General features: G+C 48.4%; 1 protein-coding gene across 5 annotated transcripts in view; it reads left to right on the top strand.

Moving 5' to 3' along the window:
* The window catches only part of LOC132468221 (intermembrane lipid transfer protein VPS13B-like), a 325,476-nt gene that overhangs the window by 194,859 nt on the left and 103,432 nt on the right, over positions 1-27,185 (top strand). For all 5 annotated transcript variants that reach the window (XM_060065938.1, XM_060065939.1, XM_060065937.1 and 2 more), the window contains exons 32-34: positions 6,315-6,518; positions 10,888-11,014; positions 12,601-12,744. In XM_060065938.1, coding sequence (XP_059921921.1) covers positions 6,315-6,518; positions 10,888-11,014; positions 12,601-12,744 — 475 coding nt within the window. The remainder of the gene's footprint in view (positions 1-6,314; positions 6,519-10,887; positions 11,015-12,600; positions 12,745-27,185) is intronic.

Raw genomic sequence — 27,185 nt, 5'->3', positions numbered from 1 at the left:
CTTGGTGGGGAATCCAAGGCACATGTCCTGCCGGATCCAGAGCAGATGGACCTCCAGATCCAGGGGAACCAGCTCCACGTCAGTGTCTTTTCAAAGGATGAATTACTGTCCCCATTAGCAAGGAATGCTCTGTGTTTAGAGCTACCTGCAAACAGCAGCCAGATAGGATATTGTGTGTGTGTGTGTGTGTGTGTTTGGGTGTGTTATATTTTTCCATGGTGGTGATGTTTAAGGGTATGTTTAGTCCAAGCAAAACAGACTCATACAGTTCTGTGCAAGTGGTGTTTCTTAGGGGATTTGGTTGGAGGTGCTTGTGTAAACGACATACAAACAAGTATTGAGCTGAAATACATCCCATCAACTGCTGGTCAAAGCTCAGGAACATATTGCAGACCAAATCGTTAGTATTAGAGTTTATTCCTGCCTGGGTGTTTGATACACTTTGCAGTGCAACACCACGTGGCCATTCAGCACAATGAAATACTTAAGACGAACATCAATATGCAATTCAATGTATTTAGTAATTCAGGATAGTAATTTGGGATCCTTGGTTTGTTGTCTATGCCGACATCGTGTGAGGTTGAGACAAAGTATCAGGGGGATTGAATTGGAATCTGAATGAAAAAATCCTCAAAACACCATCAAACGTCCAATCAAAATAAACCCTACGACGGAGTTCCATCCATCATCTTCTCGATGTGTACGACGGCAGCTTTACAAACAGGAAGACACGATGCCAGCATCCCTGTTGCAGGCAGGCCCCAGCAGGATGAGCCCATCAACTGTAACCAGGCACGACTGACGTCTTCTGCGTGGTGGCGCGCACATACACGCGCACACACACACACACACACACACACACACACACACACACACACACACACACACACACACACACACACACACACACACACACACACACACACACACACACGTTAGCCAGCTTCCTCTACGTTGCCGACGGCCGCATCGCACCGGCGGTGTTTATAACAGCGTAGCTTCCCTTGACATGTAAACTGCAGGGGAGAGATAAATGACTCCTGCAATTAAGATGTTGAAATCTAAGTGCAAACACTGACTTTTAGTATATACACCGCGTCACTGTAAACAGTGGGCCCCTTTCTTCACCGGCACCGCTTGCTTCTCGCGCCGCTGTCCTCCGGTGGGTGGTATGGGATGGAAGCAGAGCGCCTTGACATCTGCGTCCAGGGGTCGTGGTTCCCCCGTCCCATTCAGGCCTGTCCGAGGGGGAAACATCCAGTCGTCGAGCCCCGATGCTCGTGTTTGAATACCTTTAGCGAGCAAGCATCTGTTGGGAACAGCAGGGAGGGATGGCAGTGGTTGGAGATGTATTCATTGTTTTGCTTTGCTTCTTTGTAATGTACACCTTACCCCCGTGGCCATGGGTAACTGCCCGGGCCCGCTGCACGCTCTCCATAAACATAGCAGGGACTGCACAGAAATGCAACGGTACTTTACTTTTACAACCGTGCTCCCCGTTCCCCTTTGTGTCATAAATATAGAAATTTGTTGTGGCTTTTTTGCAGTTTTTGCCTGATTCACTTGCGGCTTGTGTTGAAATGCTTCCATCATCAGAACTCATTTTAGTAGCAGCTGCCTGAAGAGAAAAAAAATCTCTTGAGTGACTTAACCTTTTTTTTTTTCCTCTTTTTGCTGATCTGCCATGTTCCACGACATCATTTCCCTCCTCACGCTTGGAGGCTGCTCAGCATTCTAATTCCAAGCCCTAATTGCTATAATTGGAAGATGCAAATTAGGAGCAATTGGACTTGACTGGGGTCATAAATCCACCCCTCAGAAGTTGCAGAGTTTTTTTGGCAATCGGGGCTGGACCACCGTCAGTAGGGCCGCTTAACTTACTAAGTAATTGCCCTTTTCATGAATCATAACGTGTACGAATCCCCCCCGCACACGCACGCACACCCGCACATACAAACGCATGCATACAGGCCTCCTGGGACTGATTAAATCCATCAGGGCCGTTGGTCTCCAAAACACAAATGGAGCTGCGGGGTGCTAATTCGAGGAGAAAAATGCTCCTCCAACCTCAGTAGAATATTACATTTTGCATGGTTCACAGTGTGGGTACGGGACCCCAGTAGGAGAGCTGGTGTCCACTTTGCTCTTTATTTATTTTTTTACTGTTTCAGCTTTAGTGGATACATAAAAGCTCCGGTGCCAAAAATGACACTGCAGAATAAAATAGTCGTGCACCGTTAGCATTTCATCGGGTTTGTGTTCTTGCCATTTAAATATACAGTAGTTGGGCCCCGTTTCGAGCAGAGAGCGCAGAATCTCGCAGTACACAGCACGTCTGTGTACAGAGCTAATTTAGCTTGACTCCCTCGAATTAGGCCTGAGATCGCACTGAAACTTCTACTCTACTTGTATGTATGCTCCATCAGAAGAGCAGAAACAGAGAGCCCTGGCTCACGTATACACACACGCCTATGCAAACACATACACACAAACACAACTAAACACACACACACACACACACACACATGTCCACCAACACGTGGGTCGCTGTGGAGCATGTAAGCAGACGTGTATTGCATGTGATTGTTAGGGGAAACGGAGTGAAAAACAGGGGTCCGAGGTTGCGGGTTCAGGTTGCGGATTTCAGAGTGACGAGATCCAGAAGCCGTAGGCTTGGTATTGCCCCGGTGCTTCCTGCCCCTGTGGCCCAGAGGGGGGGCAGCGGGAGGCTGAGTGGGGGACAAGGGTGAGGGAGAGTTAAGGACGAGAGAGAGAGAGAGAGAGAGAGAGAGAGAGAGAGAGAGAGAGAGAGAGAGAGAGAGAGAGAGAGAGAGAGAGAGAGAGAGAGAGAGAGAGAGAGAGAGGCCCTAGAGCCAGGGGCCACGATAATGCACCCTGCCCCACAGAAGCACCTCGGGAGGGGGCTGAACCCAGCAGCTCTCAGCCCCTTAGCGCCGCTCCGGATCCCGCTGCGGTTCGTTTTATGACCTTGAACCACAGTTAACCTTGAAAAGCTCTGTGTGGAAATTAAAGCCTTCGAAAAATCCCCCTTTTTAACTTTCTGCAAGCACGCTTAGTTATTTATTCTTTCCTTCTGTGCAACAGGCCTTTAATATTCATTCTGCATGTGTGTGTGTGTCTGTATGTGCGTGTGTGTTTGTGTGTATATTTATATCGACAATGTGTCCAGGAAGATAATAATAATAATAATAATAATACATTTAATTTAGAGGCGCCTTTCAAGACACCCAAGGTCACCTTACAGAGCATATAGTCATCATTCAAAACTATGTAAAACAGACTAGGAATAAAAGGAAAACAGAGGTTAAACATGAAGAATAATAATAATTAATAACACTCAAAGACGCCTAAAGTGAAGGGGGGACCTCACTAACCAGAGAGGACTAACGGACTAACGGACTAACGGAGAGATGACTGTTCATTGAATTTTTTTAACTGTTGATATTTCCAATACATTCAATACTTAATAGTCATAATAATTCAAGATGTATATGAACATGTCCCATGCATGCAAACACCGAAGACGTACTGGGCTGAGACCAGAATGTGTAATCGTCCCATTGTGTATAGGTCTTTATCTTGTTTGACCGAATTAGAAATAGTTCTCTCCCATGATATAGCATCCCCTAACAGCTCTGCTTCCAGCTCCTACATTCTGCAGACAACCACCCCCTTGGCAATTTCAATATTATTTTGTTCCCCGTCCTCCAACTCCAAGTTTAAAATTAGATTAACGCTTTGAGAGTCGATGGAGAGTATGCAAAGATTGTCCCGGTGGTTTTTCACAACTCGGACTGAGTTTCAACTTTGTCAGGAGGAGAATTCCGAATGTGTTTTGAAATAATAGCCATGATCACCATGAAACAGGATTTTATTACGGCTGGAGCGTTTGATACATTTTTTTAACACATAAATTGTAGAATTTGCTCGTAAAAATACTGTTTTTGTGGTCTTTCCCTGCAATTAAAAAAATGACTTGGCTGAGGAACAAGGACGAATCTAACAACTCATGTTCGAGAGAACAAATTCTCTCTCTCTCTCTCGCCCCCCATCTGTGAGAGCATATGTCATTCATGACTTGTTCCTCCACCATATTTCCCAGAAGGCCACAGCAGGCGGCTGAGAATGGCACCTGAGACATAGCAGAGGGGGGTTCTCAACCTGACCGCTTCTATGTACTGTTATCCGGTTCGGTGGAGCAGCCGGTCCCAGGCCACTCTCCCGGTTCCCCCCGGCCTGAGCGGTGTGGTCCTCACACGACCAATCCAGAATCTCCAAACCAACAGCATTTTTCCTTCCCCCCCCCCCTTCCTCGCCTGCCCGACATGTACAACAGAATCTGGTTCCAATTATTATCCACCCCAAGGGGAACGTCCAAAATTCCTCATTTGTGAGAAATGAAGCTCCCCCTGTTTCCTGCGATTGGCTGAAGTATGTCTTTTGATATTAAATCACAGCAGTTTCCACTGGCTGCATGACCAAGACAAATGTTTATCGTAGTTATTTATGTCACTGGAGCTCCCCCCTCCCAACATGCAGCCACTCGGCGACTTTAGCCTGTGCACCCCTCCCCCACCATGTTGATTATGACTGAGCGCGTCCCCCTAAATAAGCTGAGGTTAAGAGATAAGTCGAGAAAAGTGCATGAGGTAACTGCGGTTTGTTTAATGCGAAAAAGAAACAGTGATGGAGGTAGTGTTACAAGAGGCCCTAATGACTGACACATCCCACCCAAACGTTACAGGCTCCGCCGCTTGACGTGGGATCGTGTTCTGTTGATAAATGTGGTTCCAAATTTTGATTAAGGATCTGTTTCACTTGTTTGTATGTCAACAAAGCCGGCTCAGCTCAGTTATGCACCTCAGATCTCCCATTGCCGTTGTTTTGGTAGTTTGCGCTCATTGTCATAACATCAGGCTCTGGTCTCGGCCTTACCAGTGTAGCTGAAGCGCGCGAGATCGCTCTGTGTAAATTGCCATTGACGTTGCCGAAACAAATAAAACCACTCATGCTGTCAGTACATCTGTAGCCATTTTAAGCCTTTATTTATGCCGTTTAAGCTCTCATTTGAATTCACTAGCACAAATAAACATATCATAATGAAGCGAAGGCCCCTGATGTCATATGCAGATGTCGGATTTTGATTACTCCCTTCTTTTTTTTTGCGCTCGGATTTCGTCAGGTTCTTGTCTCTCGAGGCAAAATAGATGACATCATTGTTTCTTGGCACGGACTGGGCCAGCATTTTGCTCGCTTCGCCGTAGCGCCGCGACTGCAGAGGAACGCGCCTACGGGGGCTGCGGACGTATCTCTCCAATCTCTTCCACCGCGTTACGGACCTGCACGCCCCTGCAAGGGGCCCCCCGCGTTTCCCCCGGGCCTCCGGACCTCCACGCCGTCCGGCCAGAGGTTCAAACAATGCCGGCTCCTAATGATAAGCTGGCATGCTCTCAATTAGGCCCCGTTTCAAGGATCTCGCTCCACTAGGCCCCGTGGGTTATTTGTGAGCGCTCTGGATACGTGAGTGTATCCCTGGGGGTTAAATTGAGCCGTACAGCCCGTTCTGGATAACATGCACGCAGCTACCATGATCAGGCATCAGACCGGCCTGAGACCGGAAAGGAAGCTGAAATGACGGAGGCCGGCTGCCAGCGCGGCTCCCCTGGTTCCCTCTAACTGACTTCCTGGTCTACTGTTGGGACCGCAGTACAGGGCTCGGTAACAGGCTCTAATAAGGATAGTCTTGACCCAGCGCCGCTGCTCAAATCAAGAACACGTATCGGGTTTTATACAGCCGGGGTCGTCGTTATTATTATTGGACATGTTTTAAAGACATTGTTAACTGCATGTACGATGTGGCTTTGGAATCGGTTTCCCCCCCGGCCACCCCCCCAGTTGATCTGCCAAGCACGGTCTCTTGCACGCACATGGACATACACGGACACACACCAGCCATTGCCACCAAGCGAATGGAAACAGTTTTCTTTCCATTGGGAGAAGTTTATTTACAGCAACACGCCTTCCCTTATGTCACCAAATGACGCGACTTCAAATGAATCAACGTCCACTGGATTTGGCCTTGGATATGACATTCCCGTCTAAGATAATTGAAATGATTGTTCTGGCTTTGTTTTGCTTGATCATCGTTTCGCGTGCGATCACCCCTTCTTTGTCTTTGTACTCGTGAGCCCTGGTGAGTGTGTTCTAGTGACGAGAGTAACCGTTTAACAACATGTCCCAACACCGCCTAACCCTAACCTTCCCTTCTGCCCCCCCTCCCTCTCACCCGGCAGGCTGGCGTTGAACCTGGGCATCCTGCGAGACCCTGGATCCGAGGTGGAGGACCGCCAGTACCAGCTGGACCTCCAGTCCATCAACATCGGCACGGCCCAGTGGGAGCAGCTCAAGCCGGAGAAGGAAGGCACCAAGGGCGGGGCAGCCGCCGAGACGGAGAGGAACTCCCAGAACCCCGCGCTGGAGTGGAACATGGCCAGCAGGTGAGGACCAGGCACCATGACAACCCATAAGGGCAGAGTATAACGCTTAGTTTATTTTTTCTAGTTGTAACACAGAAGGGTCTGCATAGATGGTACACTACCGTTCAAAAGTTGGGGTCACCCAGACAATTTCCTGTTCTCCACGAAAATTCACACGTTTATTCAACTGTGCTAGCATAATTGCACAAAGGCATTCTAATCATCAATGAGCCTTTTAGCACGATTAGCTAAACAATGTAACATTAGAACACAGGAGTGATGGTTGCTGGAAATGGATCTCTGTACACCTATCTAGATATTCCATGAAAAAGCCATTTCCAGCAAGAATATTAACTAATATTAACTAGCAATGTATTAACTGTATTTCTGATAAATGTATGAAAATAACTAAAATAAGGACATTTCTAAGTGACCCCAAACTTTTGAACGGTAGTGTACCTGTATCATTGAACGCATTTCCTATATGAAGCTCTGCTCGTCTTGCTGTAGGAGAAGCGGTAGCGGCGAGTTCTTCTCCTTCGTTCTCATGAAGCCTCCTCGACATACACGGTCGTAATTACCAACCCTGTCATTTTTTTTACGGCGCCGGGAGCTAAAACAAGCATGAGTGTAACGGCCCGTTTGGCCCTGCTGCCTAGCTTCTTCTCATGTTTGGAGAGGATCAGGCCCAACACTCACACAATCACAGGCTAGTGGTCCACATCGGCTCCCCGTACTCATAGAGGTTAGAAAGAAGCCCGTGGAAGACCAGCGCTCTGAGCGATCGAGACCAAACACTCGGGCTGTAAAAAGTAGATGTCACATTCACACACATCCGTGCACAAAACAAATGGAATCCGGCCTGGCCTTGTGGTGAGATCATGGCTGCCTCACAGAGAGGCCCTCTCCTCACAGTGGGATCAGTCTGTGGAGCCCCGCTCCTGCTTCTGGAGGAGTCTCTGGAGGTCCTTCAGTCCTGCTTTAAGACCCGTTATTATTACAAGCATTCAGGCCTCATTAAACTGGAGATCCTGCTCCCATACGATCCCCTCATCGCTCACTAGGGCTCCCCAGTCCACCCGTTCTCATTGGTTCTTACCTTGAAGGCTTTGGGCTTATGGTCTATGAGGCCTCTCTGTTTTTGTATTTGCTATTGGATAAAACCCTCCTCTGTTCCCCTTGTTTACCTCTCGGTTCTGCAGTACCACACAGCTTCTTGGTAGCAGACTAGGACCTGCTCTGGTTTCTTGCAGTGTGCTCCAGTAGGCTTCAGGGTGTCTGCTGAACCAACCTGGGCCTGGGGTTCCCACATTATGTTCCCCTTCTCCCTGGTTTATGTCAGTCAGACAGACACGGCTCCCTTTTTCCTCCCTGTCTCTGGCTATCTCTGTCAAAATTTTCTTTCTTTTGTTGTTTTTCTGTTCGCCTGTCTTCCTCTTCCTTTTTTCTAACAATTTCTCTCTCTCTCTCTCTCTCTCTCTCTCTCTCTCTCTCTCTCTCTCTCTCTCTCTCTCTCTCTCTCTCTCTCTCTCTCTCTCTCTCTCTCACTGTATTTCCAGGCTTCCAGGGCCTGTTACTGAAAGGTCAATGAAGTGAGACTATTGGCTCACACGGAAGCCATTCTTTAAGATGTAAAACGGTATTTTGAGCATGCTTGACTATCTCCAGATATGGTTGTGTCTGGATTTGTATTTGTCTGTTGGCTCTATGATGGATTCCTACTGGATTGACCTGCAGTTCTAGACCAAAAGCCTTTACTGCTGCAGGTTTTTTTTGTAGGTTTTGGTTTTTTTATTATGTTTTCTGCCCATTATGTGACTTGCCAAAACAATTCCCAGGGCCAGAGAACCGGTTCAGCTGCACTGAGAATGGCCGGTTCTTCCCATTATTCACCACCAAATGGACTCGATGTGTTTGTCAGCACTAGACAGAGTGTGTGTATGCTTCTGAATGGCAGGGATATCCCTGTTGCTGCTGCCCTACCTTCCTTCAAACTCAGGAGACTGACCTGAAGCAGCCGTCAAACAGATCATCTCATCATCCTTTGTCTATTCAGGGAATTGGTAAATGGACTCCATTTAAATAGCGCTTTCCTAACCAATGGCTCAAAGCGCTTTACAATTATTGTGTACCATTCACCCATTCATACACACCTTTAAACAGCGACTTGGGTATCAACCATACAAGGCAACAGCCTTGCTCAGGGACACCTCGACATGCTAGAAGAAGCCAAGGATCAAACTAGCGACCTTACGGTTGCCAGTCAACCCTGCTCTACCTCCTGAACCACTGCCGCCTGGTCTAACACAGTCCAACACATGAGGAGGTTGTGGGACGGTCAAATCCACGCTTCTCTGTCCTCGGTCGGTTTCTCCGTCGGCCAGACGCAAGCAGTTGTGAGGTGACTGCCTCAGTTTGTGAAGTTCACTGTTCATGCTTGTGAGTGATCACGCTCGCAAGCGAATGGACTGGGCGCGAGGGTTGGAGGGAGGGCGGGCGGTGTTGGAATGGGGAAGGGTGAGGGTTGACTTGCAGTAGCTGCGGACCCCGCAGCAGTTCTGGGCGGGCTTCCTGAGGTTTTGGTGAGGAAATTCCTGCTCCCAGGTCCGCTGACAGGATCTGTCCTCATCAGAGCGGCTGCTTCCAGGCTAGAAAGGAGTCGTGTCAGGGAGCTACGATCCCACCCCATCCTTTTCCCTCCTGTTGCACACCAGGGGAGGTCTCCCCCACTCTTCCTACATCACCCCATGCACTTTAGATCGCTCTCTCTTCTTCTCGTCCTCCCTCTCGTCCTGCTCGTGCTCTCTCCATATCCTCTCTCTTGCTCTCTCCCGCTATCTCTCTCTCTCTCTCTCTCCCACTCCCTCTCTCTCCCTCTAGTTCCCGGTCCATGATGGCCACTGTGTTGCGGACTATGAATGATTAGCTGTTTCAAACGGCTTCTCTCGCTCCTTTGTTGTCTACCATACACCTATTCAGAGAATGTGCTCGCCCTGGAGTGGTTAAAGAATAGGGAGTTACTCTTGGTGTCATGCACTCCGAGACGGATGCATGAATCACTTACGCAAGCACAAATGCACACAAACATACACACGCATATATGTAGACACCCACATACACACACACACACACTCACAATTGAAAACACAATTGAAAAACTAAACCGGCCTAATTCTCCCACCTCGATTTCACAGAGGGGCTCTTTGCTGGCCACCCGACCAGGCGTAGGCCCCCCGTATCGGGGTAAGCGGAGCCGTGGGCCTCCCTGCCTGGCTGGTGAATGATAGCACCTGTCCCCTGCAACGGGACACTCAGTGTTTCACTGCGTCTGAGAGGAGATTAGCCAACACCAATTTGCCCGTACCAGTTCATTTTATTGCAGCGTTTCCCTCAAAACGCTTTCTCACAAGTGAAATGTGTCGGGGAATAATCCCTCGAGGGCAGCGGTAATGCACGTTTGCGTAGCAGAAGCGAATATGATATTGGTTCTGTGTTAAATACAGTACTACAGGCCACCTAGAAACCGAGTCTTTTCTAATCCTGGCCAACTGTAAATATTGGAAGCCCTGTCGCTTGATTGTTTTAATAGCAGCAGATGTGGCAATTAACACCACCTTATAAAGCCCACGTGTATATTTGCTTTGTCGCTAACAAATGTTCCCACAAATATGACTTGATTGTGGGAATGAACATTAGTGAAATGGAGAAAGTTGATGTGAGAAGGTCGCCGCTTTCGGCTTGTGTATGCAATTAAGGGGTGTTCCTAATCGAGGCTTGTCAAATACCATCTCACTCCCTCTCAGTGCAGACACACTGCGAGCTTCCAGACCCAAATGTGTTGGAGCAGAAATGTACCAAGGTCCAGGAATGGAAACATTTCACTCTATGCGGTACTCTGAGTGAAAATCCATGTTGAAGTTTGTTATTTGGACTTGTTACACTACTGGTTTGAATTTGAGCGGGCCCAGGGCTGGCTTGAAATTGTGTGTCTGCTTGTCAGATTTACCATAACAATAGTTGTGTTGTGAAGGTTTTGTGGGAATCCACCAGGGTTGTGCTGACTTGTCCTGCATGCGGACGCAGATGGGACGGTTCTGGCGGAAAATGTTTCAGCTCGAATCCGTAGCAAGTGATTAGTTGGTGGTATTTAACTGAAAAAGCAGTCCCGCATGTTTGTTTGTTTTCTTACTGCTTGTGAGACGAGCTTTGGAAACACCACGGGTCATGGAAATTGAGGAGTTGTGAAATGATAATACATCAATCATTTTCGATGATGGCCATAGAGACTGTAAGGGATCGCAAGGATTCTCCTAGCGCCCTTATTGTGAAGAGTCATCACAGTGTGTGTGTGTGTGTGTGTGTGTGTGTGTGTGTCCCGTCTCCCCCCCAGCATCAAGAGACACCAGGAGCGGCGAGCCATCCTCACCCCCATCCTGACAGACTTCTCGGTGCGAGTGACAGCGGCTCCGGCCATCATCTTCAGCAGGCCTGTCTCCCTGGACAGCGGTCCTGCCGAGGTCAGTATGTCTTGTCTCTCTGTCTTCCCCCCTGCCTCCCTGTGGGAATGACTTCCTGTCAGTCTGCCCAGTTCACTGGCATATTAATGTGTTGCTCTAGAATCAAATGTCGTGTTCATAGATTAATCTTGTTAATACAAACGTAGAAAACAAAACGTCTGAGCTAAAATTGAAAAAGGCAAGAAATCTGTGTTTTTCAGATATATAATCATTAATATTTTTTCCCGTTTATTGCACCGGCATGTCGTGGGTTTATTTTGATCCCCAACATTGACCCTGATTTGAACCGTTTCCTTCCCCAGTCCCTTCTTTTATGAGTATTTTCTTTCATCCTAAAAATACACATGATTTTTTATGAGGGGTCGGACGAATCCGACATGGCCGTTCTGTGTTATTTGTGTCTCAGCATCCAGTGACTTCCCTCATTAGGCCGGAGCAGGGATCTGTCCACTATGTAATGGAGGCTTCTGACCCACTGAGTTGAAAGCCCTCTGCTTGTACAGCTGATGTTTTCTGGCACAGCTCGCACAGACTTCCTGCCTCTTTGATGCCTCATCCATCCAGGCTAACGCGCCCCATGACAATGGCTAACAGCTAATCCATAGTCCGCCCACTGACGTCCGCACAACCTCGCATACAATGACGCGCGCGCACACACAGACGTGCGCACACACACACACACACACAACCACCACACACACACACACACACACACACACACACACACACACACACACACACACACACACACACACACACACACACACACACACAAAACCACGACACGCACACGCACACACAGTGCTTTATAATTTGTGAGATGTGTGTATTCCGAGCCAGTAACAGCAATACAGGGAGGAGGAGGGTTTATGTTAGAATTCGGACCACAGTGGGATCTGGAATACGATCACCACATTCACACTACCCAACAGACGTGAAAAGAATCCCAGCACATGGATGCACTCTTACTGCTCTGCTGCAGTGGGTCCCTGTTTGGGGATGCTTGCCTGTTTGGTTAAGCATGTAAGGTCATGCTCATGGAATGTGAGACATTCTTAGAAAACTCTGAGGGCTACTTATTTAATATCAGTAGCCATCTATCTATATAAACATGTATACAATTATATATAAGTATACCATTTTTTTACCTTAACTATAATACAATAATAATAATAATAATAATAAATAAGTAATCTTTTTTTCCTTAATCATGGGTTTCACATTCAGGGTTTATCACAAGCAAAAAACAGTGGTTCAATGAGTCCCTTCTTATAATATAATAATAAAAGTACTATTATCAGTTCTATATTGCCAGCGGATATGCGGTAAGCACTGCCATTCATACAGTATATATGGTCATTTCCTGGTTCCTTACATGGTGTATATGAGCACACACAGCCAGGCGTGTGTGGTTCTGCAGCCACTTTTCTTTCTGGCCGTAGAATATTAAATAAGAGGACAAGGAAGGGGAGAAGAAAAAGAAATAATTAAATAATGGAGAAAAATGATTTTTGCATGTTTGTGTTCATGCTCCTTTCTCCTCACTCTCTCTCTGTGTCTCTCCCCCCTCTCCCTCCCTCCCCAAGGAGGCGGTGGTGTGTGGTCATTCCCTGGAGGTGAACGTGAGCGGTAGCCTGGACTTCTACCTTAGTGTGGCTCAGGTGCAGCTCCTTCAGCAACTCCTGCTGGACCACATGGTGGGACTGGACGTCCCAGAGAAGAGTGCAGAGGTACACACACGCACAGGCACACACACAAACAAAAACAGTGTTTGTGTTGCAATGCATGGGTGTGCGATGCGTGTTTCTGGTTGTGTGTTTACATAAATACGTTTTATGAAGTTGCGCACGCGAAGCGAACATCACTGTCAAATTCAATTTGCGTCTTGAACACCCCAAAACAAGACCCACGCTCCAAACGCCTCCTTCCCTCCTTTCGGCCCTCCTTGCGGCCCTCCTTGCGGTGTGAGTTTACTGTGCTCTGCCCCTCAGATTTCATTGTCCTAGTCTCTCAGTTGTATGCGGAGCAGTGACTCTGAGTCCTGGTCCCTGTTGTTAAGGAGCAGGGCGCTCTCTGAGTCCTGGTCCCTGTTGTTAAGGAGCAGGGACTCAGAGTCCTGGTCCCTGTTGTTAAGGAGCAGGGACTCAGAGTCCTGGTCTCTGTTGTTAAGGAGCAGGGACTCAGAGTCCTGGTCCCTGTTGTTAAGGAGCAGTGACTCTGAGTCCTGGTCTCTGTTGTTAAGGAGCAGGGACTCAGAGTCCTGGTCCCTGTTGTTAAGGAGCAGGGACTCAGAGTCCTGGTCCCTGTTGTTAAGGAGCAGGGCGCTCTCTGAGTCCTGGTCCCTGTTGTTAAGGAGCAGGGACTCTGAGTCCTGGTCCCTGTTGTTAAGGACCAGGGCGCTCTCTGAGTCCTGGTCTCTGTTGTTACGGAGCAGGGAGCTCTCTGAGTCCTGGTCTCTGTTGTTACGGAGCAGGGAGCTCTCTGAGTCCTGGTCCCTGTTGTTAAGGAGCAGGGACTCAGAGTCCTGGTCCCTGTTGTTAAGGACCAGGGCGCTCTCTGAGTCCGGGTCCCTGTTGTTACGGAGCAGGGAGCTCTCTGAGTCCTCGTCTCCCAGTTGTTTACGGAGCAGAGAGCTCTGAGTCCTTGTTCCCAGGTTGTTTACAGCGGAGGGAGCTCTCCGGCGCCATTTGCCCCGTCTGACCCTCCAGGATAAAGCTTGCTAATGCAACGCAATATAAAAATATTTACCAGCTGCGGGGGGACGGTGGCGGCAGCGGGGGCGCTGGTGGTGTTGGTGAAGTGTTCGTGTGTGTGTGTGTGTGTGTGTAGGGGGGGGGGGGGGGGGGGGGGGGGGGGTGATGGTGATGGCAGGAGAGAATGAAAGGCGACGCAGAAGGGAGCGAAAAAGATGGTGGGAGGGGTTATGTGTGTCTGTGTGGGTGTGTGTGTCGGATGACAGTGACTTTTACTGCCATCCGCTGTTGGGGCGGTGCGTGCTGCAGCCCCGATGTGTCAGCGGACAGAGAGAGGCTGCTGGGCGGAGGTCTGGCCCCGGGACTCAGGAGTGAAGAGTCACGTTGTTGTTACTGAAGGAGCACAGTGGACATGAGGCGGAGGAATAAATCCACCTCAAGGGCACTGCGCTTGCATCAAAAGCATTTACACACACGTACACAGGCACGCGCATCGCACACACACACACACACACACACACACACACACACACACACACACACACACACACACACACATTGAGTTTTAAAACCCTTCCATTTCCACTGGCACCTCAGATTCATGGAGGATCCGTTGTCAATATTAACATTCTATTGTTTTAATTAACGTTCCCAAACTTGAGTTTGTGTCCTATCAGTATGTAGCTGAGGTCGTGGACATAGTGTCAAGGAGGGGCATTTGTTCTAAAGTGTGTGTCGTGGGGGGGAGGGGGGGCATCAGGAGGTGCCTGCGGTACATCTGGTTCTGATTTGAGGGTGATCTCTCCGCCCTCTCCCTGGCTCATAATGACTCCTGCCCTGATTGTGTTGAGGGCAGGATGATGGCCTACCAAGGGTTCACCTGGGTTCAAGGCATGATGGGAAATATCAGCCGCAACCTCTCCCTGAGGTCGACCGGTCGGGGAGCTTAAACAAGGAGCAGCAGATTGGCAAAAACAAGGTTATTAATTTTAAAGCTATACCCGCAGGACAATATCAATGTTATGCAATTGAGGAGCTGGCGTGAAAGACCAGGCCCCTTCTGCCATTGTAAAAAAATAAGTTTTGGCTGCTCAATCTTAAAGTCGTATAAGTCCCATTCTAGCACAGTCAGAACGCTTGACACGTATTGCGCCCTCCCTCCGAGCTATTCAAACCTCGATCCATCTCTGTGGAGTCAGCTACTTGGCGGATCCTTCTCTCCATCTCTGTGGCCAGGGAGGTCAAACAGACCACGGCTCTGGTCGGCTCCACACTGCTGGGTGATCCCATGAGGTCTTGTTTTGGGTGGTGGTGATCCCCATAAAGTGGTTGAAATGTTCAGTTGTTTGATGGAGTATGGTTCAGATTAACTAAAAGATTCAAGTTTAGGCCCATCAGGTTGGAGATGGTTGAAAACCGAACAGCTCTAGGCAGTGTGTATGTTTCAAAAGATGAATTGTTCAAATTAATTTCTAACAGAATTTTAGTTTTATGCTGAGTGACTATTGTGCTATTGCTTGTTGTCTCTGTATCACCCTGATGTTACCCTGAGATTATGTTTTTAGCCCTGTTTTATGTTGCTTTCCTGGCCAGGATGGCTCTTGAAAAATAGATTTTAATCTCAATGAGTCTCACCTGGTTAAATAAAGGTGCAGTAAAAACAAAAGAAAATGAGTTTGGTTAAGTTTAGTGTGGAAACTTATTTGGTCAAAGTCAGTGTAACAATCCCTCATGGGAATATTCACTCAACAAAGTCTATCCCGCTGTGCCTGCATACCGTTGCTGCTTCGCAGGAGACCATTCTACGTGCACTAGAGCCCTCTAGTGGCAAAGTTAGATACTGCACGTCTAGTTCCCGCAGCGCTACCTGCAAGCATAATCCTCTTCCATTTCCCCTTATTCTACCTCCATAATGTGTGTGCTGTTGTCAAAGTAGTAGTAAGATGAGCGATGATGTGACAGATGAGTGATGATGTGACAGATGAGTGATGATGTGGGTTTTGAGTGACGTGTTGCACCTCTGAGACTGCACCTTTTTCAGAAAACAGTACAAGTGAGTTACATTGAACAACAGATCGTCCAACTATCCTCTGTTGCCAACCAGCCTGAATTCTAAACTCCCCCATCTCTGAGCATCTGAGGCACACACATGCACACGCACGCACGCACACACGCATGCACACGCTGATACACAAACGCACGCATACGCACACACATAAATGTTGCAAATTTACACACGTAAACACACATAAACACATGCACACACACATACACACACATACGCGGATACAAACATACACAAACACATACACACACACAATCAGTCCTCTTGCAGATTACACACAACCCTCCAACAGTTCCACGGTATTTCCGAGCCAGATTTCCACATGGTCAGGATTTGGATACCGGACTTGGAAAAGGTAACAGCTTTTTGATTTGAATCGGATCCTCCTCCTCCTCCTCCTCCTCCTCCTCCTCCTCCCCCCTTCCCCCTACCGTTCACTATGCCCCCCTCCCCCCCGAGGCTTCAGCGGTGATATTTATAGTATTTGACAGATTTGTTTGTACGTCCTTTATACAACCTGTTCAAAGGGTTCGATTGAAAGCAGGTCTCTGAGCTCAGCCATCTGTGTGAGAAGGAGAAGAAAAGGAGAGCTGGAAGAAAAAAAAATGAGTTGTTACTCATCAATGCAAGCATTACTGCTCCTAACGGTCTGCGTTGTTGTACATTAATTAAACACTGCCTCTTTCTCTTTCTCTCTCTTGCTCTCTCTTTCTCTAGCTCTGTCTTGCTCGTTCTCTCTGTCTTGCTTGCTCTCTCTCGCCCTCTCTCATGTTCTCTATCACCCTCTCTCGCGCTCATTCTCTCAAGTTCTTTCTATCTCACTCTCCCTCTCTCGCTCTCTCTCTTTCTCTTGATCACTCCTTGCCGCTCTCTCTTTCCGTTTCTCTGGTTCTTTCTCTCTCTCTCTCTCTCTCTCTCTCTCTCTCTCTCTCTCTCTCTCTCTCTCTCGATTGCTCATTTTTTCTCTCCCTCTCTTGTTCACCCTCATGTTCTCTTTCTACCACTCTGCCTCTCTCTCTCTCATGTTCACTCTCTCTTTCTCTCTCATGTTCTCCCGTTCCCCATTCCCTCTGTTTTTTCCCTCAACATTTTGAGAGCGCGCCTTTCGCCTCCAACAGATTCTCCACATTATCCTGGGCACCGATTTCAAACAGTTCCCGTCATCTCTCCCAGCTGGCTCTCATTGTCCACGTTAATGAATTTGTTTTGTTGGGGCTTTTTGGTTCCATGGTAGTGTCGCGGCAAGGCAGGCGCGTGGACAATCTGTGTGTGTGTGAGCGTGTGTGTGTATGTATGTTCATATTTGATTCTTTGTGAATTTGTTTGTTTGTTTACATGAACAGGTGAAAGCCATGTGTACATAAAAATGAGTTAATCGTCTTCTGCTCGCAGTTCCATGTGCTGAAGCCGTCATGTATCACTGTAAGGCACGCACACACCAAAACACGTATGAACAGACAAACGCACACACACACCATGGCATCCTAACAACAAAGATCCTATCATGAATCTGGTCTGTGTTTACCTCCTGCATGCCCGTTTCCACAGTTTTCAATTACCCAGCAGTAGATAGGCGGCAGCATAGTTATATCTGCTCTATAGTTTGGTAACTCAACAAATCACTATGTCATTGTGATGCTTATCTCAGCATTAGTGCCGCACTGCTACGCTTTGACTTTCAATTCCATTGTTGTGTGTTTTTGGTTTCGCTTTTTTTTTTTCACTCTCCCTATGATTGATGCTGATGATGATGTTGAGGACGAAGCGAAAGGCAGGTTTTCGGATCAGACAGCGCTCCGCGCGCCAGGAAGCTATGAATAGATACACACTGCTGCTCCTGCAAGCCATCTCCCTCCTTTGACGTCAACACACCCAAACACACACACAGACCCAAACATATGTCCATACACACAGGACGCAGGGCTCCGTGCACCGGTACACACGAGGGCAGACACACGCGCAGCGACGTGCAGACACACACAATAAGGCGCGCGGCCCGGGATCACGCAGGTCCTCACACATGGTCCACACATTGCGGACACGCTGACTTCTCCCCCGTTTGAAGTGGCAGCAGCTTCACAGTCCGAGCCAGCTCCGTTCTGCTGCTTCATGACAGAACAGCTGAACGGGAAAGCTCTCTGTGTGTGTGTGTGTGTTTGTATGCATGTGTCTGTGTATGCATGCGTGCGTGTGTGTGTGTGTGAGAGGGGAATGGTAATGGCGTATTGTGTTTTTAATTCTAACCCGCTGATGTCTGGGCCTCAGATTGGTGCACTGCAGTGTGTATCATCTCTATTGTTCTCTCTGCTGCCTCTCCTGCTTGCTATTTTGTGGTGCTCTATTGGCCTAATCAACACGTTCTTATCCCTGGACATGACGACACGCAGCGTTAATGATGACACAACCTTGATGATAAGACCTCCATCTTGCTATCTCTGGGTCTGTTTAAAAGCAGCCCCCCCCCCTGGTTCTTTGTTTACCGTACCAGGGGAGTTTGATCCTGGCTCCAATGGCGGGCCCCTCAGGTCCTGCCTGCTGGCCAAACACCACCATCAAAGAATGTCAGACAATGTCCAAAGCAGCAGTCATGCAATAGTCAGACCCAACAGCAGAGAAATTGAAGATGGCCGCTTTTTTTTTTTTTGGGCCCGCTACAAGTTAGGTTTATATATTTATATCTATAATTTTGTCTGCCTGTCACTTCTTCAATCTGTCTCAAAATGTGTGTGTTTTATTTCTGTCTCTCTGTATCTCTCTCTGAGTTGCTGTCTCTCTCTGCCTCATTCTTTCTGCTTCTCTGTCTCTCGCTCGCTCGCTCGCTCGTGTGTGTGTGTGTGTGTGTGTGTGTGTGTGTGTGTGTGTGTGTGTGTGTGTGTGTGTGTGTGTGTGTGTGTGTGTGTGTGTGTGTGTGTGTGTATCTGATTGTAAAACACACACACTGAGGAGTGCGTGGGTCAACCATGTGCTCGTACCACAGTGTGAGAGGAAAATACCCTCTGGTGCAGCGGGGGAAGTCCCGCTCTGCTTCATCCTCCACCTCATCCTGGGATGATTACACGCATGGGAAACAGGGCTTTGGACTTCCGCCGAGATGCGCGCACACACACACACATACACACACAGGAGATAGAGAGAGAGAATCTTGCACACACATGGAAGCACATAATCAGACAATCACATGCCCAGCCTTTCACGTGCCCAGATACCACATAGACATACGTTCCCCCACACACACACACACACACACACACACACACACACACACACACACACACACACACACACACACACACACACACACACACGGCCGTGGTATGGAAAAAAAGGTATCTGGCATCACCGGAGCCTTTTGATTGCAGATTTAGTAAACACACACAAGTCAAAAATACACGACTCAGCTTCCCCCCCCCCCCCCCCCCCCCTATATTCACTGACCTTACAAACTTCCTCAACATTCTCCTTCCTCCATGTTTTTTCTTGCTTCATGGCCATGCTGTCCACATTGTTCCGTTGTGTTGGCCTGTGGACCACTCTTCTGGTAATTCCACTTCAAGCTGTCTTTCTTAGGCATGTCAAGCATACCTATATGGCAGCCTAACCGTCAATGACGATTCAGCATACTATTTAATGTTATTTCCTTCTCTCACCCTCCACCAATCTATCTTTCTCTTGCTCTCTCTCTGTCATCTCTCCATCTATCTCATGCGCTCTTGCTCTCTCTCTCTCTCTCTCTCTCTCTCTCTCTCTCTCTCTCTCTCTCTCTCTCTCTCTCTCTCTCTCTCTCTCTCTCTCTCTCTCTCTCTCTCTCCCTCTGCCATCTCTCTCTCCCTAAAGGGCCAGCTCAGCCCATGGTTAGGAAACAACCGGTTGGTGCTCCCAGGGCTGCCTGCCGGGCTGTCAGTGGCGGGGGCACCACGGGGCTGAGGACGGATAGCAGTTGTCGGTCCTCAGATTATGGTTTTATTATGGTTGCCCTCAGCGGCGTACTTCAGGCAGGAAAATAGCCGCTCTCACACGCGAGCCCGCCTCCCGTGGTGTCAGCGTGGTGGAGGTAGCCGGCCAACATAAGCCACTCTGAGAGGGGAACGGATTTAGGGGAAGGCACGGAATACACTGTTTGGTAGCCGTCGGCCGCTGTCGGTCAGCGGCTTTGGGCAGATGTTGAAGGGTATTGGTGGCATGGGGTTATCTTAGGGATGCAATTATTTGGGTCTGTATGTCTGTATAGTTATATGTGGGGATAGGGATCTCTTTAGATTTTTTCCTATCTCTTTGGTAATTCTTGAAGGCTGATGAAGACTGTAAAGCTGATAATTTGTCAGATGGATTTCTTTTTTTATGGCAAAGTTTGTCACTTATGAGCCTCAAGTCGCTCAAACAACCACATATAGGATCAGATGTAACCGAACTTCAGCCCCTGTAGAAGTGGAAAACAACATTGATGGCTGCAAATAGTTTTCGGCTACTCAAATGGCAGTTCACTTTTTGCTGCTTAAAGAAAAAGTATTATTAATTTTTTTTCACATAGACCCTATTTTCCGACCGTTTTGGGTCTGAGGGACCAATGAGGCCAAAAAAAATTAAATTGGTATAGTACTGAGTATCCTTTGTGGCAATGCTGCCCCATCAATCTAAGTCCTTTAAAAGTGCTTGTTTTTGCCACTGATGGGCTCAAATTATATTCTAACATTACGGAAAGGATCACTGAATAGAAAAACAACTTATTTCTGTATGATTTGCTTGATACATTCTGTTTGTTATTGTGGCCAACCAAGTCACACTCAAGGAGAAGTCTCACGGGAGTTGAATTTCTGCAGGAAGAGAACGATAGAAAAGTGAGTGATAGCCGGAGGAGGGAGAGTTTATGTTGAACTACAGAAAGCTAAGCTTAGTGTTATTGAAAACATTTGGGTGAAGGAGAGTTGAGATTTTAGTTGGGATATCATCAACAAGGTTTCTGAGCGAGACTTGGATGGACACAAATAATAGCCGCGATAAAGCAAAAAGAATACCAAAGTATTTCTATCTTGGGATCCTTTCAATTATGTAAGAATATAATCTGTGCCTGTCATTGGCAAAAACAAGCACTTTTAGAGGATGTGCAAAAATGATTGTCATCATTACTCAATTAGGCTAAAAATTATCTGGAAATATGGTCCAAGGTGAAAAAGCCCACACTTTTCCTTCAACATATCCGGGCGGCATTCCAAGCTAAACTAATCGGTGCTCTTCTTCTGCGCCCGTTCTCATACCGTTCGTGTAGGAGCATTAGTCAGTACATTGGAAAGCCCAAAAACCCATCGGCTTATCTCCAACCGCAGTGTTGTTGACAAGCTTGGCTCGTCCGTGAGACCCCAGCACAGGATCCATCTATCTGTCTCAAAGTAAACCACTTCCAAGGCCGCGTGTGATGAGTGTTTCATATTGTCTCGTGGCTGTGAAGCTCAGAGAGGAGCGGCAGTCTGGAAGCGCTCTTGCCTCGCTACAACTGTCCGGCACGGTGAGGTGTCACCAGAGCTGCTGTGGATGCTGCTGGCTCCTCTGGACAGGCTGACAGGGCCGTCCCGCGGATAACATGAACCAGGATGGAGATGCCCCACAAGGGAATGGATGAGTCAGGAAAAACAGCACCGAGAGAGAGGGGAGCGGGAGGGAGGGAAGGAGAGAGAGATGGAAGAGAGGGAGATGGAGAGGGAGGTAGGGAGGGGGAGAGAGGGGGGAAGGAGAGAGAAGGGAGAGGGAGGGAAAGAGAGGGAGATGGAAGAGAGGGAGATGGAGAGGGAGGGAGGGAGGGAGAGAGAGGGGGGAAGGAGAGAGAAGGGAGAGGGAGGGAAAGAGAGGGAGATGGAAGAGAGGGCGGTGGAGAGGGAGGGAGGGAGGGAGAGAGAGGGGGGAAGGAGAGAGAAGGGAGAGGGAGGGAAAGAGAGTGAGATGGAAGAGAGGGAGGTGGAGAGGGAGGGAGGGAGAGAGAGGGAGAGGGAGGGTGAAAGAAAAGAGGGGTAGCGGAGGGAGGGAGGGAGGGAGGGAGGGAGGGAGGGAAAGAAAGAGAGGGTAGAGAGGTAAGCGGAGAGGTAGAGAAGGAGAGAGAGAAATAAAGTCATGAGAAAGAGCAAGAGAGGATTATAAAGTATATACTGGCGACTACCGGTAATGTCAGGGTAACCCAGGAACTTTGACTCCATGGTGAGTCAAAGACCTCTGATCTGAGTGAATCAACAAGCACATCAACCCTCTGTGCTGGCGGGGGGGGATTGTGTGACTGACCCAGAACTCTCTGCCCATCCTTTGCCACACCCCTGCTGTGAATGCTAACACCACTTCCCCTTACGTGGCGATCTTATCTCTGCAGCTGCCCCTTATAACATGAATGTACGTTGAGGGAACGGCTTCGACGCGACCCGTCTCAGACCTGAGTGTTGTGATAGCCAGTGTCCATCTCACTCACCTCCGTTGTTATGAAACCAAATCTTTTTTTTCTTCTTCTGTCGAGGGCCCAGCTCTCGGACCCCTCCGATAGTGAAACAACCTCTAATCGACAGCTAGTCAAAACAACTCTGTTGCCCTATTCAGCCCCGCCTCGGCCTCCTCTCGGAGCATGACCGTGGCACATTCTGAAGTTGGCCCCCTTCGGAAACCCGATCTATTCGAGATCAGTAGCAGCTGAATTGCTCTGCCCTCAATCGGTTTTGTCGAAATTGGCGTGAAAAGGCCCGATACAATCACGCAGGTTTAAATTCTATTAGAGTCAGGGAACAAACGCAGCCTTTGAGGGGGAGAGCTGGCAGGGGACCCCGTCATGAACCCTGGGTTCAGGTGACGGTTCAGGTGAGGAGGAGACCCCTCCCCTCCCCTACACTCTCTCTCTCTCTCCTACTGTCCCTAGCTGTCTCTGTCTCTGTTGCCTTCTCTCACCCTGAAGGGGAAATTGGGTCATGTACCCACGGGAGTACTAAAATGCAGGGCACTGCAGGCCAACTACACATAAGCACGCACACACACACACACACACACACACACACACACACGCACACAAGTGCAGGCACACACACACACACACACACACACACACACACACACACACATACACACACTCCACAGTGGAGTCTAGTCAGTGGAAAGCTCTGCATTCTTCTGTAAAACTCCCCTGTTGTACACCTGTAAAAGCAAGAGTCCACCTAGAATAACAGGTGATGGGGTGTATTAAATTCTCTCTCTGTGACTTGAAAGGTGTGTCTGTGCATGTGTGTCTGCTCACATGCACGTGCTTGTGTGCACAGACTTGTGGAATGTGGTCATTAAACCAAATATTCACCTTTCACTTAGAGCTTTTTTTTGCCACTTCCTGTTCAGTGGTCCATGGCAATATAAGCTATTGAGTATCCAGTGTTACACCATGATAAAGATCAGACAGGTGTACAATTCCTCCCAAATCCATGACTACATCTAGGTTAGCTGCTCCCCTGAGTGTTCTCTGTTTGTGTTTGGTGAACTCTCACCCCAGAACAGGGGGGCTGTGTCTCACGTCATGACCATCAATGGATGTCTGCAAAGTCTTCATGAATGGACTGGTCAGTGTGGCAATCAATCGTAAATACGTTGAGTAAAAACAAACGTATGATTTTCTTTATTATTCTCCGATAAGATTTGTTGATCACCTGGCCTGGTGTCTGAAGTAGTTTCACCCGGGAACACTCGGTGATACGATGACACACACTTTGGTGTCTCTCCGGTCCCCTTCCAGGCACCTCTGTACCTCAGCAGCCTTGCTCCCGGCCCCCCTCCTAATCGAGGCCCGCCAGGCTGACCTTGCTGAGGGGACCTGAAGGGGCCCTGGCGGTGGGGGGGGGGGGCCTTGCGTCATCCCCTCCATGGACCGACATGCACCACATCAGAGGCCCGTGTGTCGGTCAACCTGGGAGCAGATCCAGGGAGAAATTAAAGGAAGATTATTTCAATCCTCCTCTTCTAATTTCAGCTTTGTAAATACGCAGCGCGCCAGGTTTCTCCATGTCGCTCACACACCACCCCGCTGAACCCTTCGTTATCCTGTGTGTGTGTGTGTGTGTGTGTGTGTGTGTGTGTGTGTGTGTGTGTGTGTGTGTGTGTGTGTGTGTGTGTGTGTGTGTGTGTGTGTGTGTGTGTGTGTGTGTGTGTGTGTGTGTGTGTGTGCCTGCTCGCCAACGCTGCGGACCCCGTCCCACCGCTGTGCACTGTTGTTTTCGCCGCTGTTGCTGTTTCCCCTGCGAGCTCATAGCTTAAGCCGAGTGGTCAGACATGGACAAACGAGTTGTGACCTCATGGAAGGCCTCGCTCCCCAGTGTGTCTGCTGGAGTAGACCACCAGAACAGGGCCCAGCACAACGTTGGATAGCTCCGCGGCTGTCTTCTTTTGGGGTTGCGAAACAAAAGAAAAATGCAAAACTCTAAGGAGATGACGTTGGGTCAAGAGCAGAACTCGAGCGCCACACCGAACGCTGACGATTATCGGCGCTGTGTGGCATGCACACGTGGGTTTGTTTGTGTGTGTGTGTGTGTGTGTCTTGCCTCATTGTGTCATGCTTGTGTTTCATGTTGTAGAGCCACACTCTTGCATCGAGGGGAATTCCAGCCTGGGTCTGTCTTGTGCTGATCATCTCTACGTGTAGTCAGTCTGAACACGGCGTGATGTGATGCCGTGCATGCGTCAGCCTCATGTAGGTCTTCCGAGACACATTAAACATATTACCAAGGAGAACATAAGCTGCTTGTTTGCAAGGATTGCGATCATCTACCGCAATAGATCTGGGGTTTCTTTTCAGGGACATTTTGATTGTAAAATAGCGGTACATTTCACTGCATATTACTATCCACCATCTTTTAAAGCAGAAACGACAATGTGCAATTACAGAAATTGGTTGCAACTTAGACACACACACACACACACACATCGATAATAATACAAAAACACTTTTAACATAATCCAGCTCTTTTCTTCTCCCACGCACCGACTGACTAAAGTATTTGTGTCTTTGTAATACTCTTCTCTCTCTCTCTGTCTCTCTCTCTCTCTGTCCTTATCTAGGTGTTCTTTGTCACCTCTCCACCCCGTCCACCCCGTCCAACCCAACACTGTGTGTCTCCTGACTCGTGGACCTTCGGTGTGTGTAAACACCAGGGGCTAAATATTAGATTAGACATTTACCCCTGCTCATATCTGGGTTCTAACCAGCCCCAGGGATGAACTAATGAGGACCAGTTGTTCCCGATCACGTTCCCTTCCCATGGACCAGAGACGGGGAGAAATTAGGGATGTTAAAAATTAACAAAGGTGCCTCTGGTGTCCGCTCGCGCGCGCACACACACACACACACACACACACACACACACACACACACACACACACACACACACACACACACATCTGGCCATTTGACCAGGGTCGCCATATCCCCTATTTGTCAGGGGATATGTGTGCGTGTGTGTGTGTGCGTGTGTGTGTGTGTGTGTGTGCGGATGTGTGCATTTGTGTGTGACCCGTTTCTTCGACACTGCATCTGGTCACAGATCATTCTTATCTTCAGTGACTGATCTCTTGTTTATCATTGGGAGATGGAAGTGTTTTTAGGATAAAGGTCCACTCAGCAGCATCGGGCCCCAGCCAAGAGATTATGTCGGATGAGTGGAGACGGCCTGTGTATCATTTCTGAGCGCTTGCATCACGACTACGCCTGGTCCCGTTCCACGCTCTGTTTGTTTTAACAGACACGCTTTGCTTGCCGTTAATCTCAAAATCATCATCTTCACACTCTGTCGTAAACAACTTTCTGAGGAAAGTAGCAACCACGACAATGCTGGGAAGTTATAGTTCATGCCCCCCCCCCCCCCCCGCCCCCCCTACACAAAAGGACACACACAACTGACACACACGCATACACATACACTCTCAACACGCATGCACGCACACACACACACACACACACACACACACACACACACACACACACACACACACACATACACACACACACACACACACACACACTCTCTCTCAACACACACACTTTCTCAACACTCACACAAACTCAACACACGCACTCTCTCAAAACACACACTTTCTCAACACACACACTCACTCACTCGCTCAATCACTCACTCACACACACACACACACACTTGCACTCTCAATGCACACACATGCGCCGGCCTAATTAACCTTATTTTTAATTGCGCTATCTCCATCTGGCTCTGGGCTATGGATTTGATTGGTGGATCTGTGACCGTTGGAGTGAAGCAATGAGTCCTATGTTGCAGGCCAAGGGTGTTTTCACAATACTTTCCAAGGACCAGTGCTCCAGGGCAGGGACTGTTAACCCCGCCAGCTTAGCCTGGATCGGTGGATGTAGAGTGGGCTGAATGTGGAAGCTCTGGAGGCACTCCTCCCGTTTCACAGGACCAAACGCAAACCTGCGTCACATTTGTGGAAATGTTTTTGTGTGTGAACTGATTCTGTGTGTGTGTGTGTGTGTGTGTGTGTGTGTGTGTGTGTGTGTGTGTGTGTGTGTGTGTGTGTGTGTGTGTGTGTGTGTGTGTGTGTGTGTGTGTGTGTGTGTGTGTGCGCACATGGGACAGAAATGGTTTTGAAGTCGAATCAATGGCAAAATGGCTCTGGTGGCCACATCTCCAGGGCTTTCAGTTGAGGAGCATTCTGCGGCTCCCCACATGGAGCGCATTAACTCACTCACTTTAATTTTTCTGTTCTTTTCTCTTCTTCTTCTTCTTCTTTTTCTTCTTCATCTTTATGGTTTTGCATCGCTGTTTCCGGGCTGCTTGAAAGCCGAGGAGCAGCTGAAAACATGAAAGATACAACTCTGCTCCCTGATCTCCTGGTTCTCCCCTCCTCCTCCTCCTTCTCCTCCTCCTCCACCACTGTCTTCATGTTAGCCGTTCAACAGCACACTCTTCCCTCCTCTTTATAATCGCTTCTTCTTTGACTTTCCCCCCTCTACTTCCCGTCTCTTTTCTCACCGCCATATCGTGTTCGCTTTTATTTTCTTCTCATATCCTTTTGTATCTTGTTTGATTTTCTCTTGTTCAAATTGCTCTTCTTCACCTCTCTTCTGCTTTCATCTTCCCGGATTCTTCGCTACGTCTTTTCCTTGTTTTTCCTCTTTTGTTTTTCCTTTGCTCTTTCCCTTTGACATTAGGTTTCCCGTGCATAAGAACGTCAGGCTTACAGTCGTCCTGCCTTAAACTTAGCAACATGTCGCTCTGTTCTGCAGCCTATCGTGCCGTGTAGTCACTGGTGGGTCTAACGTAGAGGAATGTTTCACCAAATGCTTTGTTTTGTTTCTGACAGCCAGACCCGAGGATAAAATTAACACAACCGGCAGAATCAAAACATTGTATTTTCAGTTGGTTGCGATACTCCGACCGCT

Source organism: Gadus macrocephalus, chromosome 11 (assembly GCF_031168955.1).
Source record: "Gadus macrocephalus chromosome 11, ASM3116895v1".
Taxonomy (NCBI): domain Eukaryota; kingdom Metazoa; phylum Chordata; class Actinopteri; order Gadiformes; family Gadidae; genus Gadus; species Gadus macrocephalus.
The sequence above is the reverse complement of the archived record's forward strand: the minus strand, read 5'-3'. Positions and strand labels throughout refer to the sequence as shown.